The following is a 16116-nucleotide window of genomic DNA, read 5'->3' as shown; positions in this document are numbered from 1 at the left end:
TAATAGATGTGAACATATTTTGGAGTTTCAAGAGTGGGAATTTAAAAGAGATGTTCTCTAAGGCTGTAAAAGGCTAAGACTTAATTTAAGGTCAAAAAATGATTTAGATGCTAAAAAAATTAAAAACAGTATATTAACTAACAGGAAATCAGTCCTTGGGTAAAGGTAATTTGTATCCTTTGTATTAACTAAGACAGAGGTTAACTTTGCATTTGTTGTAGAAGATCTAATTTTTGTATTAAATACTTTAAGAAAGGCTTTCAACAAGGAAGTTCTACTTGCCATTTGCTGATAAGTGGGCCATTTTGCACAGGGAATGTTTTTTGTATCTATATCTAGGTCATTGTGCCACAATGACAGAAAAAGGCAAAAAACACAATAAATCAGGTAGATGACGCTCTGCTTATAAACCTTAAGGTAGCCTCAATTTGAAGTAATTTGGATACTTTAGCTTGAAGGGAAAAAAAGTGAAAATTTAAAATCATCTTGAAAAAGGGATTCCAGTGAGGTTTATTCTGCCGGGCTTCCCCAAAATGTAGTATTGGTTGTCTTCAAGGTCAAATTTAAATCTGAACTTAAGGACGAACTATCTTGTTTCAGTGTTTCTAATTTCCATTGGAGTGTTTGCTTTGTTTTTCTTTTATTACATACTTTTTGGTTTTATTTGTTTAGAATTGATGAACATTTTAAAACAAGTCCCAAAATCCCTGGGATTGACCTGAACTCAACTAGGGTGTTATTTGAGAAGTTAATGAACTCTCAGCACTCCATGATTCTAGAACAGGTATGTTCCCTATGTTTACAAAGTACATTTAAAAAAGTGCATTTTTGCTTTGAATAATTACAAAAGAAAGAGAAAGTAAGATGAAAAAGCAGAAGTCTTATACAGATCTTAACTACGTAAAATGTTCACTTTGGGAACGTGACCTACCTTTTGCTTTCTTTGTGGCTTAAATTTTCCTAAGAGGAAACCCCTCTGGAGTATATGGCTTGTGTTAGCAGAGACCTGTGGCTTTTCTTCTTGTTGGTGTATTCTGAGAGTCTAGGCCAGGCGTCCTCAAACTACCATCTGCGGGCCACATGCAGCCCACCTAGGACATTTATCTGGCCCGCGGGGTGTTTTTTTTTTTTTTTTGCAGTTTTTGGCCGGGGCTGGGTTTGAACCCACCACCGCCGGTATATGGGGCTGGCGCCCTACTCCTTGAGCCACAGGGACCACCCTCGCATCAGGTGTTTTGCTGCCACTGCCTGTCCTGCTTAGCAGCCAACTCGTTCCAGGGCCCGCAGTCAGCCCTTCAATGGTCTGAGGGACAGTGAACTGGCCCCCTATTTAAAAAGTTTGAGGACCCCTGGTCTAGGCACTGGCCTGACTCATAGGAGGTTCTTAGTGCACAGGGAATGACTCAGAGTTGATAGGCTGTCAAATAACTTATGAATTTAGAGTTAACTAGATCTTAGGAATGTTTACATTTCTCATTCCTCTTGTTCTTTGCTGTCACACAGATCTTAAACAGCTTCGAAAGTTGCCTGATCCCCCAATTGTCAAGTTCACCACCAGATGTTGAAGCAATGAGAATCTATTTAATATTACCTGAGTTTCCCCTGCTCCAGGATTCCAAGTATTACATAACGTTGACTATTCCCTTGGCTATGGCCATTCTGCGGCTGGATACAAACCCCAGCAAAGTATTAGGTGAATTTTCTCAACTCAGTACCAGTGGTTTTGTGCTTATTTATTTCACTGATGTGACCACTAGCTCTCCATGGATTGAGATCCAAGAATTGATCTGTTGCCATTTACTGGCCTTCATATTTTAACCTTTCTTTCTTTGCTGTTAATTTCTAGCTAATCCTACTTGCAATTAGAGCAAATTGAACCATTGTTTAGATTATTGGAAAGGATTTATGCCAGATTAACCTTGACTTTCTAATATGTGTGTTCACAAAGTTAGATTATTCAACTTTATTTTTTCTCCCACATTTGCTTATAATTAATAGTGCCTCAAAATCTAGTGTCCATCTCTGTCTCTTTCTTCTATACCTAATTGAGCGAGTGGGAGTGAAGTAAACAGTTTTGGTGATATGCAGGTCTCCAAAAATGGCAAGGGAGAAAATGACCTAATGGGGACTTACCAAATGTTTGTTTTGTTTTTCTTTTTTAGGACAGTTGAGTCCACACTGATTTTTGCAGGCTCCGGCACTTTGCTGAGATAAGAACCTTCCATTCCTCAGTGAATTAGAGAGTGTCTCTCCTGGGAGTAGCGCCTGAGATGTTTTTATTAATCAAGTGCAGAAAGTCTATCACCTGGCTTTTTACATTTTTCCCCCCACCCCGGGTAAATTTTTTAGGTGTTCATTGCAACTCAGTAACTTCTGTGTTCCAGATGAACTGGGATGTTACCTGAGTGTGGTCTCCCCGTGAGTACAGAGACCTGAGTTCATGAGGGTGGAATACTTTGCAGAAGAGATAAAAACAGAAATATATAGTAATTAAAGGACTAGTAACATGTTAGTACTTAGATATATATTTTTTTAGATCAAAAGCCCTTGGGGTGCTATTTCTCAGGTGTTCTAATAGACATGAGGTGGTGAGATGGCAATCTCCGAAGAAATATTACCTGACTTTTAAGTTTGGGAGTTTTTTAATTTTAATTTTTCCAGGTTGGACAACATGAAGAGGTCAAAATTGTTCAACTTTAAACTTAATTTTCTTTAAATTTCTAATTATCAAAATTTAAAAGAATACCTGAATATGTAGAGAGAGCACTTCAGGTCCTCACCACACAGATTCAACAATTGTCAACGTTTTCCCCGTTTATATTATCAGTTCCTCTCCGCCACCACCTTTTTATTTTTTGCTAGACTATTTTTAAAGAAATCTCAGACATATTATTTCATTCTTTGAATATTTCAGTATGGCTAAGTTTATTTCTGACAAAGCAGAAGGCAATGGTATAATCTTCTTGTCCGGTTATGAGAAAGCATTGTTTGGTGAGAAACAAAAATAGTAGTTTTTCAACTAATTATGTGTCTCAAAGGGAAGGGAATGGTTGCCATCTTGGTGTTGCTTCTAGAGCATGTCGATTTTTGCATCCCCGATGCAGGATTTAAGCAGTGGCTAAAAGGGCTAGGGCCTATGAACGCTTTTTGGACTAAGGCAGTGGACATCACTCCTGCCCCAAACATGTGTATCTTGTGCACATATACCCTGGAATTGAACTTTTAGGTTAGCCTTCCAAATGAGTCTTGGAAAAAAATAAAACAAGCTTTATAAAAAAAGCTCCAGGGATTCTTGTATAGCTGCTGCTCTCTCCAGAAATATTTTAATGGATTCTTTTTAAAGTCAGTTTTGGGAAAATGTATTTTAGACTAATCTTTATCTTCTAAACAGAGCAGTTTTTAGCTAGTAAGCAAAAGACATAAATACTTGCTTAAGATTACATATTGAAATATGTCTTTTCTTTCCTTCTAAAGATAACTGGTGGTCTCAGGTATGCCCGAAGTATTTCATGAAGCTAGTGAACCTTTATAAAGGTGCAGTCCTGTATCTACTGAGGGGAAGAAAGACATTCTTAATTCCTGTACTGTTTAACAACTATATTACAGCCGCTCTCAAGCTCTTGGAGAAGTTATATAAGGTGAGCATAAGAGGAGCTAGCAGGAACGGGGTGAGTTGATGGTAGGGGCGGTGCACTGTTGAGGTGTTTACTAGAAAGTCATTTGTTAGTTGTCCCTATTTCGTTTTTCATTAGGTAAATCTTAAAGTGAAGCATGTGGAATATGATACATTCTACATCCCTGAGATTTCCAGCCTTGTGGACATTCAGGAAGACTACCTCATGTGGTTCTTGCATCAAGCAGGGATGGTAAGAATTCATATAAAGCATGTCTCAAGTTTAGTCTTTTTGCAGAGTATAAACCAGGACAAGGAAAGCACATCCAGGCCGTGTAACTTGTCTTTGACGTCGATGTTAGTGTCTCACCTGTTTTTCATCCATCTGGCTTTTGCAGTCTTGAAACTTTGAAGTCCTTTAAGTAATGATAAAGGTTAAAAAGTAGCAAATGGGTCATGATCTAGAATGTGACAAATTTTATCAGTTGTCAGTATTTTAAAAAATCTGAAGAAGGTTATCTAAAGAAGTCAATTTGTGGAAGGTGGAATGCTGGTTGTGAGGGGAGGCAGGAGGAAATGGAGAGCTGTTACTTATTAAGTAGAGTGTCAGTTTTGCAAGAAGAAAAATTTCTGGAGGTCCGTTGTACAAAAATATGAACAAACTTAACACTGCTGAACTACACACTTAAAAATGATTAAGAGGGTAAATTTTATGTTTTTGGTCACAATATTAAAAAACCAAGATGTAAAAATATGAATGTTCAACTTTTTTTGAAATTTGGAAGATCTGGCAACATGATCTGTCTTTCCATATGGCACCAGTTGGCTGGAGTTCAGCAGTGGCTCTTTAGATGAGGCTTGTGGATGCTACCATTTCCACTGTAGTTTAATTTATCCGTGACATTGAGGAAAGGATTATTTGCCAATTGTTGTCTTGGCAGCTAGCCTATTCCTTCATTATTATTCAGCCGTCTGAACCCTATGGGTACCTCTGGTTAGGACTATGTGTGTGAATACGTCAGGCATCCCTGACCCAGCTCTGACAGATGTCAGGCATGCTGATCCCAGGACTGGATTCCACCCCGAAATGGTTACAGACTGGCTTGGGATGTATGTAAGGCTGTTTACGATCTCCCATCTGTGGAGTGTAAGTAAATATGAATTAGGTTAAAAACCAGAATGATAACTTGGTTATTGTATTTAAGAAGCCATGTGCAGCAGATACATCTGAGGTGAGCCTTTTTCAGTTTAGCAGATTCATCACCAACATTAGGATGTTTTCCATGTGGTTTTTCAAGGTCAGCAGTGGTCTCCAAAAGCAAACCTTATTTAACTAAACAAACAAGATCGTTTTCTTTGTCAAATAGTAGATGATCAGTGCTAGACACAATGCTTTTTCTCAGAAATTTTGAAAAATTGGTATGTGGTTACATTTTAAAATAAAAGTTTATGATTACCCTAAGAAAACAAAATACTTTTTGATAAAAATGAATTAGAATGCCCTAATAAGCGGGATGACATGGGAAATTTAACAAGGAAGGTAGCAATGTACTCTGCTTTCACCTTCAATTTAGAAAGCGAAATTTTAAAAACAAACTTCTCTGTTTCATCAGATGTGAATAGTTTATTCAGTGAATAATAAAATTTTAAGAGATGAGATAAGCCTATGAACTATTTAGGCCAACTGCTTTGTCTCCAGGTAGGAAAAAAAAAGAGGCCTGAGAAGTTAGTTTTCCCAATTCTATTAACAATAAAAGTCATGTCTTCTTAATTTTAATGTAGCCTCTCTGTGATTTGATGCTGCATAAAAGAAACCTATTCTTTTTGACCCTAAAAAAGAAGTTATTTGTGTTAAAATTTTACTGAAGTCTCTGAATGGAGGTATTAAAGTGAGCAACTTTTATAGTATTTTATAGTTCCTTTCTCTTAATGATTAATAAGAAAATATCAGATCTTGAGTAATAGATCCTCATCTCTTCAATAATTAAGGTGCTACTGTTCAAATGCAGAAAATTAGATGAAATTGTTAGAGCTGTTGGGATTCCCATGGAAGTTTTTTTTAAGACACAATGCTGTGAAAAGTAACGTTTGTATTTCATGATATCTTGGATTTTAACTTAAGATACTAAAGCCAGTTCATATATATTATTTTTATTTATTTATTTTTAATTTTTTGGAGGCAGTCTCACTATGTTGCCCTCAGTAGAGTGCCATGGTGTCACAGCTTACAGCAACCTCAAACTCTTGGGCTTAAGCGATTCTCTTGCCTCAGTCTCCAGAGTAGCTGGGACTACAGGCGCCCACCACAATGCCCAGCTATTTTTTGGGTTGGTGTTGTCATTGTTGTTTGGCAGGCCCAGGCTGGATTCAAACCCATCAGCTCTGGTGTATGCAGCTGGTGCCCTAGCCATTCAGCTACAGGCGCCAAGCCTGTATTATTTTTATTTTAACTATTTTTAAATAATGAACAGTAAATGGATTTTTAGTGTGTGTTAATGTGTTTAGCTTGGTGCCGGCTGAGGCTATAGAGCATATTGTTCATAGCACATGCTACAGTCCAAAGTCTTGAGTTCAAGTCTCATGTCTCATCTGTCTGTGGCCTTTGCTAAGTTCCTTAGTTTCCATAGGCCTAGCATCCCCATGTGTGAATGAGGATTAGAACAGTATTATGAGAATTAAATGGGAGAGAGCATGGAAAGGCCTTTACATGGCAGAGCACTTAGCATATAGGAAGCCCTCAGTAACTGTTTTTTCCTAGGTGTTCTTGGGCCCCTAATGTGTGCTGTTACCTGCTAGTCACTGGTGTGGAGTCATGCATGGGATATGGAGTCTGCCTTTGCAGAGTGTTTAGTTCACTGTGGAGGCAACAGTGAGAAAGAAATTACACAGGGCTGTAACATATGTGCAGAAGGATATTTTAACGTGGCTGATTTTTGCTCATCTTAGTGAAGAGGCAGTAGTGGTTTATTTCTTTTTTTAAAAATGTTTTTATTAAATCACAGCTGTGTACATTAATGCAGTCGTGGGGTACAGTGTGCTGGTTTTGTGTACAATTTGAAATACTTTCATCAAACTGGTTAACATAGCCTTCACGGCATCCTCTTAGTTATTGTGTTTAATAACCTGTCATCATTCCTTATGTTTGGAAACCAAGTAGCTCATAGGGAGCATGACTTGTTAGGCTCCCATAGAGGGCAGCACAAGCGAGGAAGTCAGTGACACAGCACCAATCCTTCAAAATTAAAAGCTAGAGAAAGCTCCAGATCTTGCTGTGTGTATTTCAGGAGGCTCAGCACATGGGGGCAGTGTTGTGGCTCCAGGTACTGGAATTAGGGGAAGCTGCTCTTCCCCCCAGCACTCCAGGGGTCTGTGCACACCTCTGCTCCACTTGCAGCCACATTCAGGCAATGCTGACTTGGTATTTTAAAAAGAAAGATATTCCTAATTCTTCAGTTCTATACCATTTACTTATTCATTGCTTCTATTTCATATACTTCAGGTCACAGTATAACCCCATTTCAGGTAGTCACGTTTAAAATATGGTTCGCCAGTGCTTTATTAATTTTAAATTTATGAAATTCATTTTGGAGGCTTGTATAGCCCAGGACAAGCAGCCTGTCTGGAGGTGATCATCTTACCCCTTCATATGTATTCTTCTAGGTTACAGAGAACTGTAGTGGCACAAAACTGTTTGGATTTATTTCACATAATACACAAATGCCAGTATGATCACAGTTTCTAAAATATTCAGCTTTCAGGTGAGGCCCAGTGGCTCACACCTGTAATCCTAGTGCTCTGGGAGGCTGAGGTAGGTGGATTGCTTGAGCTTGGGAGTTTGAGACCAGCCTGAGCAAGAGCAAAATCCTGTTTCTACTAAAAATAGAAAAGCTAACTGGGGCGTTGTGGTGGGCATCTGTAGTCCAAGCTACTTTGGAGGCTGAGGCAAGAGGATTGTTTAAGCCTGGTGTTTGGGGCTGCTGTGATGTCTGATGCTACAGCACTCTACCTAGGTGAGAGTGAGTCTCTGTCTCAAAAAAACAAAAAAAGCATTAAAAAATAAATATTCAGCATTCAGAAAATAAAAATGATTGAAATTAAATTATGGTATTATGAATACAAAAACAGACTTAATAAAATGTGTAGATGTGGAAGCACACCTCTGTGAAGATGTGCAGCCTCGTTTGAATACTTTTCCCTCTTTTTTTTTTTTTTTTGAGACAGTGTCTCATTATGTCACCCTCAGTAGAGTGCTGTGGTGTCACAGCTCACAGCAACCTCCAACTCTTGGGTTTAAGCGATTCTGTTGCCTCAGCCTCCCAAGTAGCTGGGACTACAGGTGCCCGCCACAACCCCTGGCTATTTTCTGGTTGTAGTTGTCATTGTTGTTTGGTGGGACCAGCCTGGGCTTGAACTTGCCACCTTTGGTGTCCGTAGCTGGCACTCTAGCTGCTGAGCTGCAGGTGCTGAGCCACTTTTCCCTCTTAAGAGTGGCAGGCACCTTGGCTGTGTAAGGGGTCAGCATCTTCCCACCTGCCTCGGTGTTCCCCCAGGACTGTCTCCAGACCACCAACTCTGGGCATCCTCTTTCTGACCTTAACTCAGCCAACTGAGAGGATGGGGTCCTGGCCCTCAGTTTAGCTTCTTTTCAAGTAGAGAGACCAGCCTGCTTCCCAAACGGGTTTTTCACTTCGGGGGTGTGGGGAAGGACCAGGTGAGGGGTGCTGGGAGGGACCAGGAGTGGTGGAAGGTGGATGTTTAAGCAGTGCAAGGGAGCTTGTGGTGGGGGTTACAGGGAGAGGATGGTGGGAGAGAGAGAGCCGAGGACAGAGCTGCTGCTGATGTCAGAAATAATGATATCACACCAAGCAAAATACTAGTGCACACTTAAAAAATGAAGTGTGCTGGGTCTCTGAGTGCCACAGCTGCTTCTGGCGTCTGTTGTCACTTCTCCTGCAGTCACTTTACACTGGAGTATTCAGAACTTTATCTTGCTTCTGCACCTTCCTGATCTTCCTTTCCCCTTGAGAATAAGCTCTTATGGTTAAGGTAAACTAATCTCTTCTGAGAAGATTAGAAAATTCTGAATATTGGCACCAGTTTTAAGCCCATTTCTCCAGGGTGCTTACTGTATATGGGTGTATAACTTAACTTTGCAATGTGCTATCTTGTGTGTATTTTTCTGTTTTGTTTTGGCTTTTGGTTTTAGTAATTTTGATTCCTAAATTCAAAGTAATTAGGTGCACAGGCATAAGAGGGAGTCAGATAGGCCTGGATTCTATATGCATGATTCCATACCTGGTCTCACTGGACTGGAATTTTTTCTTCTATTCATGTTTCTCTGACTAGAAAAATGTTCCAGAATTCCTAAAGGAACCTAGTTCTGAAGGATTAACAGGATGGATTTTAATCAAAATCATTTAAAAATGATTTCATGTAAACATGCACATGCACAAAAAGAGGCATTTACCTTTTATTCACATAGCACTTAAACAATTGTAAAATCAAAACCCAATTTATAATTTAATACAAACAAAACTCTAATGTCAGTAAAATGCAGATTCATCTCACAGATTTAATATGACGGGCAGGCATGTCGACTTGCATTGTGGAGCAGGACTGCGGCTACCAGGCTGGTGCCCTGAGCTCCCCGGCCTGTCTGCCTGGATGACTCGGCTCTCTTTTCTCCTCTCAGCTGCTGTTAAACCTTAATCATGCAGCAAGCCAGGACCGCATAGGCCTGCTCCATGGTGCAGTTGCAGCATTTACAGGCCGAGACTGCTTTTCTCATCACCTTTGGACAATTAAATATTAACGTGACACCAATGCAATCATTTAAACAAATTCAATGTGTTTTTATTAATTTTGTTCAGGATGGCACTTAAAAAATATAGAGAGCAAAAAAAATACATGTAGAGAGAAAGCACTCTCAGATCTCTGAGAATAAATTAAATCCTGTGTGAGAAACACTGCGTGCAGATCAACATGGTCTATGCTGTTGCTTCTTTGTTTCTATGAAGTGTGTCATGTTAAATCGATATTAAGTTAATGTTTGTTGTATTTACTTAACAAAAGCGCTCAGAAGAGACATCCTCTCCTTTTCCTGCTAAATGAAACTGTGGCACGTCTCTAGATGTGCTTGCCCTGGTTGTATTTACTGTCCCCTCTAAGGCTGACTCACAGGCTCACCCCCAAACTGTTGAGGCCCCTTCCCTAGGGCAGCCACCTGTCTGAGTGCAGGGCAGTGTAGTACGGAAAATGCTTTTTAGAAGCACTTGAAGTTTTCTCTGAATCCTTGGTTTCTCCTAATAGTAACAAACTGTGTGTATATGCGCATGTACACTGTGTGCATGAAGGAAGGTCTGACATCATCTATCAAGTACAATACAATTTGCATTATCCACGTTATCCAGCAGAATTCATCTTGAAGTCAAGGTCGTAAAGCTCCTTTTTTGGAATGAGATTTCTTATAAAAGAGAATTCTGTTAATGCTGTGAATTATGGAGCATTAGTGAAATGGCCTTTAAAGATCCTTAACAAGATTTTTTAAAGTTGATTTTGCTTTTTCTCAGTCTGTGTCCATCAAAACATCTGTTATATTCCATCAAAATTTAGTCAGCCATTTGGGCGGCACCTGTGGCTCAAAGGGATAGGGCACCGGCCCCACATACCGGAGGTGGTGGGTTCAAACCTGGCCCTGGCCAAAAACTGCAAAAAAAAAAAAAAATTTAGTCAGCCATTCAAATGGTGTTAGTTGCATGGCCAAATAGTCAGATAGGCTATCTATTTTGATATCTATATTTTACATTGGGGGGTGTGTGTTAAAATTTAGGTTTTACAATTAAAGTAAGAGACTTTTTATTTTTCTTTACACAGAAGGCTAGACCATCTATAATACAGGTAAATGTTCCTTTTTAAATTTGCTTATATATTTTTCTAGCAGTATTCTCTTTGGAGTACTCTACTACTGCCTGTAATATGTTTTATTCTAGGATGCTGTAACACTTTGTTCCTACCCTTTCATCTTTGATGCTCAAGCCAAGACCAAAATGTTACAGACTGATGCTGAACTGCAGATGCAGGTATCATATTTTAAAAATTATTTCCTTTCGTTACTGCATTTCCCTCACCCTAGATATTCACTCAGAATTTTTCTTAATAGGAGAAAACCTATTTGAGTAAAGTGCCATTATGACTCTTAGAATAATTCTACATTATCCCAGAAATTTTTGTTGAATATAATACATATGTGAATGCACATTCATCTAAATCGGGGGTTGGCAAACATTTTCTATAAAGGGCCACTCAGCAAATATTTTAGACTGCAGACCATATGGTCTCTGTTATAACTATTCAGCTCTGTCATACCACAAAAGCAGCAATAGACAATATATAAATGAATGAACGGGCAGTATTCCAATAAAACTTTATTTATATACAGTGAAATTTGGATTTTATATAATTTTCACACATGGTGAAATATTCTTCCTTTGATTTTTTTTCAACCATTAAAAATGTTTAAAACCATTGCTAAATTTAAGAGCTGTGCAGAAACAGGAATCAGCTTAATTCGATACATGGATATAGTGGAATCTCTCCTTTGCTGAGTCCGTGGTGTCAGAGATTTGAAGAAGGAATCCATGGACCACATGAGTAAGCGAAAGGACAGATTTTATTGATAGATAAGGGTGGAAAAAGTCAGAGCCTTGGCATGATGAAGGGGGGTTTCCAAGCAGGTAGCCCCTCTGGGCCTTCCATGTAGGGGTCTACCACTTCTCCTACCCTTCAGGCAAGGGGGGTTTGGGGAAAGGAATTATTGCAACTGTTGGGTTCCAGGGGCTTGAGGGCAGAAGTTAATTTTAAAACTTCCCTTGTGGGAATACGGTCTTGTTCAGGGTATGTTCTCTTTTCCAGGAGTGGCAGCTTAGGTGGGACTTGGGTCAGGCTGGCTTTTAGACCTGCTTGAGCCCAGAGAATGTGATTGAGCTTACCTAGGCCTAGAAAATGGGGGTCCTCATCCAGCCCTGAGTGGGGGAAACCTGGATCATGGGGACAGTTTGCTGACCCCTGACAGAGAAGGAGAACTAAATGGAGCTTGTAATTCTTTATTGAATAAAAACTTGAGTTATAGAGATTCATTTAGTTATTTAAAATACATTCTTTTATTATAAAGTACAGTAGATTTTGACAAGCCACAAAGACATTGTGAATTAGCAGTCCAGATCTACCACTTTCTGCTGTTGGTAGATATATAACTTCATTTATCCTTCCCTCACTCCCTCCTGTCCTCTGTCTCTCTTTCCAGCCTCTGTCTGTATCCATCCGTACATATATGTCTGTCTTCATTCTGATATATCTGTGATTTTGACAATTTAAACGTTTTCCAAAGAAATGGACTTTTTTTTTGCAGTTTTTGGCCAGGGCGGGTTTGAACCCGCCACCTCCGGCATATGGGGCTGGCGCCCTACTCCTTTAAGTCACAGGCACTGCCCCGAGAAGTGGACATTTTTTAAAGAATAAAAACCCTCAACAAGTGGCCAGTTTGAAAGCCGTTGTTCTTACCCGCTCTTTCTGTGTTTCTTCAAGTGGAGCTATCTTCGCCTTACTCAGCTAATCTGAATCACTTTCCTGGGCCTGGCTATAGATCATGTGATTTGTAAACTGTTTCAGTTAATCTCTTTGAGTCCAGATTAGAAAGATTTATGTGCTGTGTAAACATAAGTAACTTAGGAAATCCATGAAAGTTAAGAGGGGGAAAAAAGGGCAAAATGGAGGGGATCCAAAGACACAGCTGCCTGCTCCCCCACTGACTCAGAGTAATTGTGTTCTTGGTGTGCTGCTGCAGGTGGCAGTCAATGGAGCCAACTTGCAGAATGTCTTCATGCTTCTCACCTTGGAGCCTCTGCTGGCCAGAAGCCCCTTCCTGGTCCTTCACGTTCGCAGGAACAACCTCGTTGGAGACGCCCTGAGAGAGCTGAGCATTCATTCTGACATTGATCTGAAAAAGCCCCTCAAAGTGAGCTCCTTCAGTATATATTCCTCTAAATACCTTTATTGTTTTTGTTAAACGGTATTGATAAAGCACCTTTTTCAAATTGTGGAGTGCAGCCATTCTTTCTTTCTTTCGTTCATTTTATTAGAATTTAACCACCTCCTTCTGTCAAATCATCAACCAGAATATCTCAAGGAAACATCACATAAAATACTAGTGGATTTTTCAAGGGAATTTAGTGCTTTCTTTATCAGCTTCTGCTGTCTTTGGTGTGCCCAATACAGCCATACCAAAACCAAACAAACAACAACAAAAACTAAAGCTTCAAGCTGCAGAGTGACAACTATTAAGTTATCATCCAGGAAGATTTTGGATGTGCAAGACTTAAGAGAAGGAGGTAAAACAGGCAATGGAAAGGTAGTGAGGTCACCTGGGAAGTATTGGCCGACTATGATTGGCAGCCTGGCAGCCCCCGATTACTAGATGAAGAATCGTCTCTTCCCACGGACCTTGTTTGTATCACCGCTTACTGTATTCCCAGGCGATGACACAATCCTTGGTAACGGGAGGTACACTGCAGATGATTCAGTGGATCTATTTGAAATTGTTTAAAGTATTCATTTTTTTCCATCAGGTGACTTCCTTACCTCTGTTTCCAATGCTGTTACAAGCTCCGGTTTGGGAAACATAATAGGCGAGAAACTGAACTGATCATCTGCATGATATTATTACCCTTTCCAAAATTTCTCATAAGTAGCATCAGTCAAATCAGTCTGCCTGGTGGTTATCCCTAGAACTTCTGAGTTATATTTTTGATACACTGCTTTGATTTTTAGACTGTCATAATTCTGATGAGGGAGTTCTGACTTGAGTCTTTTGCCAGCATCTGTATAATCAAAGTCCTGGTTTTTTTCCCACCTTTACTCTTGTCTTGCTGTAGGAAACCTTGAAAACAGCCACAAGTATAAGGTTTCTCAGATCCTCAGTTTTTAGCTCTGTGTTTGAGCCATTATCTGTAAAATGGAGATAATATAGTAATCCCTATGCATAAGGCTGTTTTGAGGTTAAGGGCTGGCATATAGTAAACTCAGAATCATTTGCTGGTTTGCTGCCCTCATTACTGTTAACGACCATCATGGGTCCAGCGTGCGTGTTGACAGCCCACCCCTAACCCTGCCTGTGTCTGCGCCCTGATTAGAATCCTCTCTTCCTTTCTACATGCATCAGTTACTTCAGAAACGCTATTGAAAGTGATTTCTTCCAAAATGTTCTTAACTCAAATTGACATTGCTCTTCTCTATGTGCCAGGACGTTTACCTCTCGTTATATATTTGGTCTTTGAAAATAAGATGTATTTTCTGATTGCTTCTTTCATCCTTCCCTTACTGCCCTTAAAAGGATGGTAGATGTTCTGTGGACATGTAGGAAACTTCTGGCTTCCTTTGTATCCCTTGAAGCACCTACGAAAAATGTATCTTTAAGTACCTTGTTAAAAATTGATACCACTAGTACTAATCAACAGACTCACCTTGCAGTTTTCATTGTATCAGTGTGTATGCTCTCTCATGTCTTCTTTCTTTTGTCCTGAGTTTAGAAAGGAATTTGCTAAAATAAATAAATAAATAAATAAATAAAACTCAGTATAGATTTTCCTGAAGTTTAATTCCATTCTGTTATTTTCAGGTCATCTTTGATGGTGAAGAAGCAGTAGATGCTGGTGGCGTCACAAAAGAATTCTTTCTTTTGTTGTTAAAAGAACTTCTGAATCCCATCTATGGAATGTTTACCTACTATCAAGATTCAAATCTTTTGTGGTTTTCAGATACGGTAAGTTAGTGGTGTCACAATTAAAGACATGAGAGAATCAAAATTTCTTTGTCTTGTCGGACTGACTTCTGACTTTGCAAAGAGGAATATAACAAAGATAATGATTTAAAATGTCTAAGTGTATATCCAACCTTTGTTTATACCTGTGCCCAGGACCTCATAGTGTATTTTGTCAGCCATCAGCCTTATTTCCATTTCCAGGAGGTAGGGTCCGGGTCTTGCTATCCAAGAAGGGTTAGAGTAGCATAGTGTGATAAAGAAATTGGCTTTATGACATGTAGAAAGTCAGTAATCAAACATGTCTCATTTCAATAACACTGATAATATGTGTTTGAGTACACACACACGTATACATACTTTAGTTTTGAAAATTCAGTAGGAGAGCTAAGTTTTTAAAGGCATTCTAATTTTAACCAGACTATAATTTACAGTTTTTTCTTTTTTCCTATCAGAGTTTTCTCCCTAGATCTATACTGTCCCAAAAGGTACTCACTAGCCACATGTGGCTGTGTAAATTTAAGTCTTGTTTAGGTAAATAGTATTAAGGATTTATTCATTCAGGCGTATGAGCTATATTTCCAGTGCTCAGGAGACACCTGTAGCCAGTGGCTACCATAAGAGATGAGACAGAATAGAATGTTTCCATCGTGGCCAAAGGTTCTGTTGGGCAGCCCTGCTCTTGATGACTATGGGCTGTTCTCTGTATCACTGTATCACTGGGTGAAATGCTTAACTCTGTGCACATTGCATCTTTCTGGGAAAATGAATTTTTGTTAGGGGCATTCCTCTGCTTCAGAATGAGGAAAATGAAAATGAGACCTTTATTTTTTTTATGTTGAAAATATTTGGGGGTAAATGTAGAATGTTTTGATGATCACAGACACTACATTTTTTTTTGACACATTTGTATATATCTTAAAAAGTGTTTTGTAGAGCACAACTGGTTTCACCTAATTGGCATAACCTGTGGACTAGCCATCTACAACTCTACTGTGGTCGATCTCCATTTCCCATTGGCACTCTACAAGAAGTTACTGAATGTGAAGCCTGGCCTGGAGGACTTAAAGGAGCTGTCACCCACTGAAGGAAGGTACAAAGCTAAAAGACAGGCAGTTGGTATGGGGAACTGTTCTGGCTGCCTCTGGCACAGGAAATAAAGGTGGAAAATATCATCTGCACAAGTCTGAGTTCATTGAATTGTATGGACTCTGTTGTACGTATGTTTTGTCTTAAGATGCAGCTACGCGGCTACTTGTGTGAAGCACTGCCTGCATCACTGTAAGGGCAGAGAGAAAAAAAGAAAGAGAGATAATAGCTTCCCTGGAATATAAAATAATCTCTGTTTTCCTATTCTGAACAAAACAATAAGGACAGTGAGGCTTGCCAGGGTCCAGAAATAAAAGGGAGAGAGATAATTAAAAAGGAGACGTTTAGGAACAGAATAGAGAACCTAGAGGTGAATCCACCTACTTACTGTTATGTGATCTTCGATAAGCCAATTAAAAACATTCAGTGGGGAAAAGACTCCCTGTTTAATAAATGGTGCTGGGTGAACTGGCTGGTGACCTATAGAAGACTGAAACTGGACCCACACCTTTCACCATTAACTAAGATAGACTCACTGGATTAAAGATTTAAACTTAAGACATGAAACTATGAAAAATACTAGAAGAAAGTGCGGGAAAAC

The 16116-nt window shown here is 39.4% G+C and overlaps 1 protein-coding gene across 2 annotated transcripts in view; it reads left to right on the top strand.

Annotated features, from left to right (window-relative positions):
* Positions 1-16116, top strand: part of HERC3 (HECT and RLD domain containing E3 ubiquitin protein ligase 3) — a 120489-nt gene that overhangs the window by 66614 nt on the left and 37759 nt on the right. For both annotated transcript variants that reach the window (XM_023513354.1, XM_003790017.3), the window contains 9 exons: positions 673-784; positions 1504-1693; positions 3475-3638; positions 3753-3866; positions 10487-10510; positions 10603-10692; positions 12456-12626; positions 14286-14429; positions 15353-15519. In XM_023513354.1, coding sequence (XP_023369122.1) covers positions 673-784; positions 1504-1693; positions 3475-3638; positions 3753-3866; positions 10487-10510; positions 10603-10692; positions 12456-12626; positions 14286-14429; positions 15353-15519 — 1176 coding nt within the window. The remainder of the gene's footprint in view (positions 1-672; positions 785-1503; positions 1694-3474; positions 3639-3752; positions 3867-10486; positions 10511-10602; positions 10693-12455; positions 12627-14285; positions 14430-15352; positions 15520-16116) is intronic.

The sequence above is a fragment of the Otolemur garnettii genome, unplaced genomic scaffold (assembly GCF_000181295.1).
Source record: "Otolemur garnettii isolate 467f Iridium unplaced genomic scaffold, OtoGar3 scaffold00039, whole genome shotgun sequence".
Classification (NCBI taxonomy): domain Eukaryota; kingdom Metazoa; phylum Chordata; class Mammalia; order Primates; family Galagidae; genus Otolemur; species Otolemur garnettii.
This window is presented reverse-complemented; position numbering and strand designations above follow the sequence as displayed.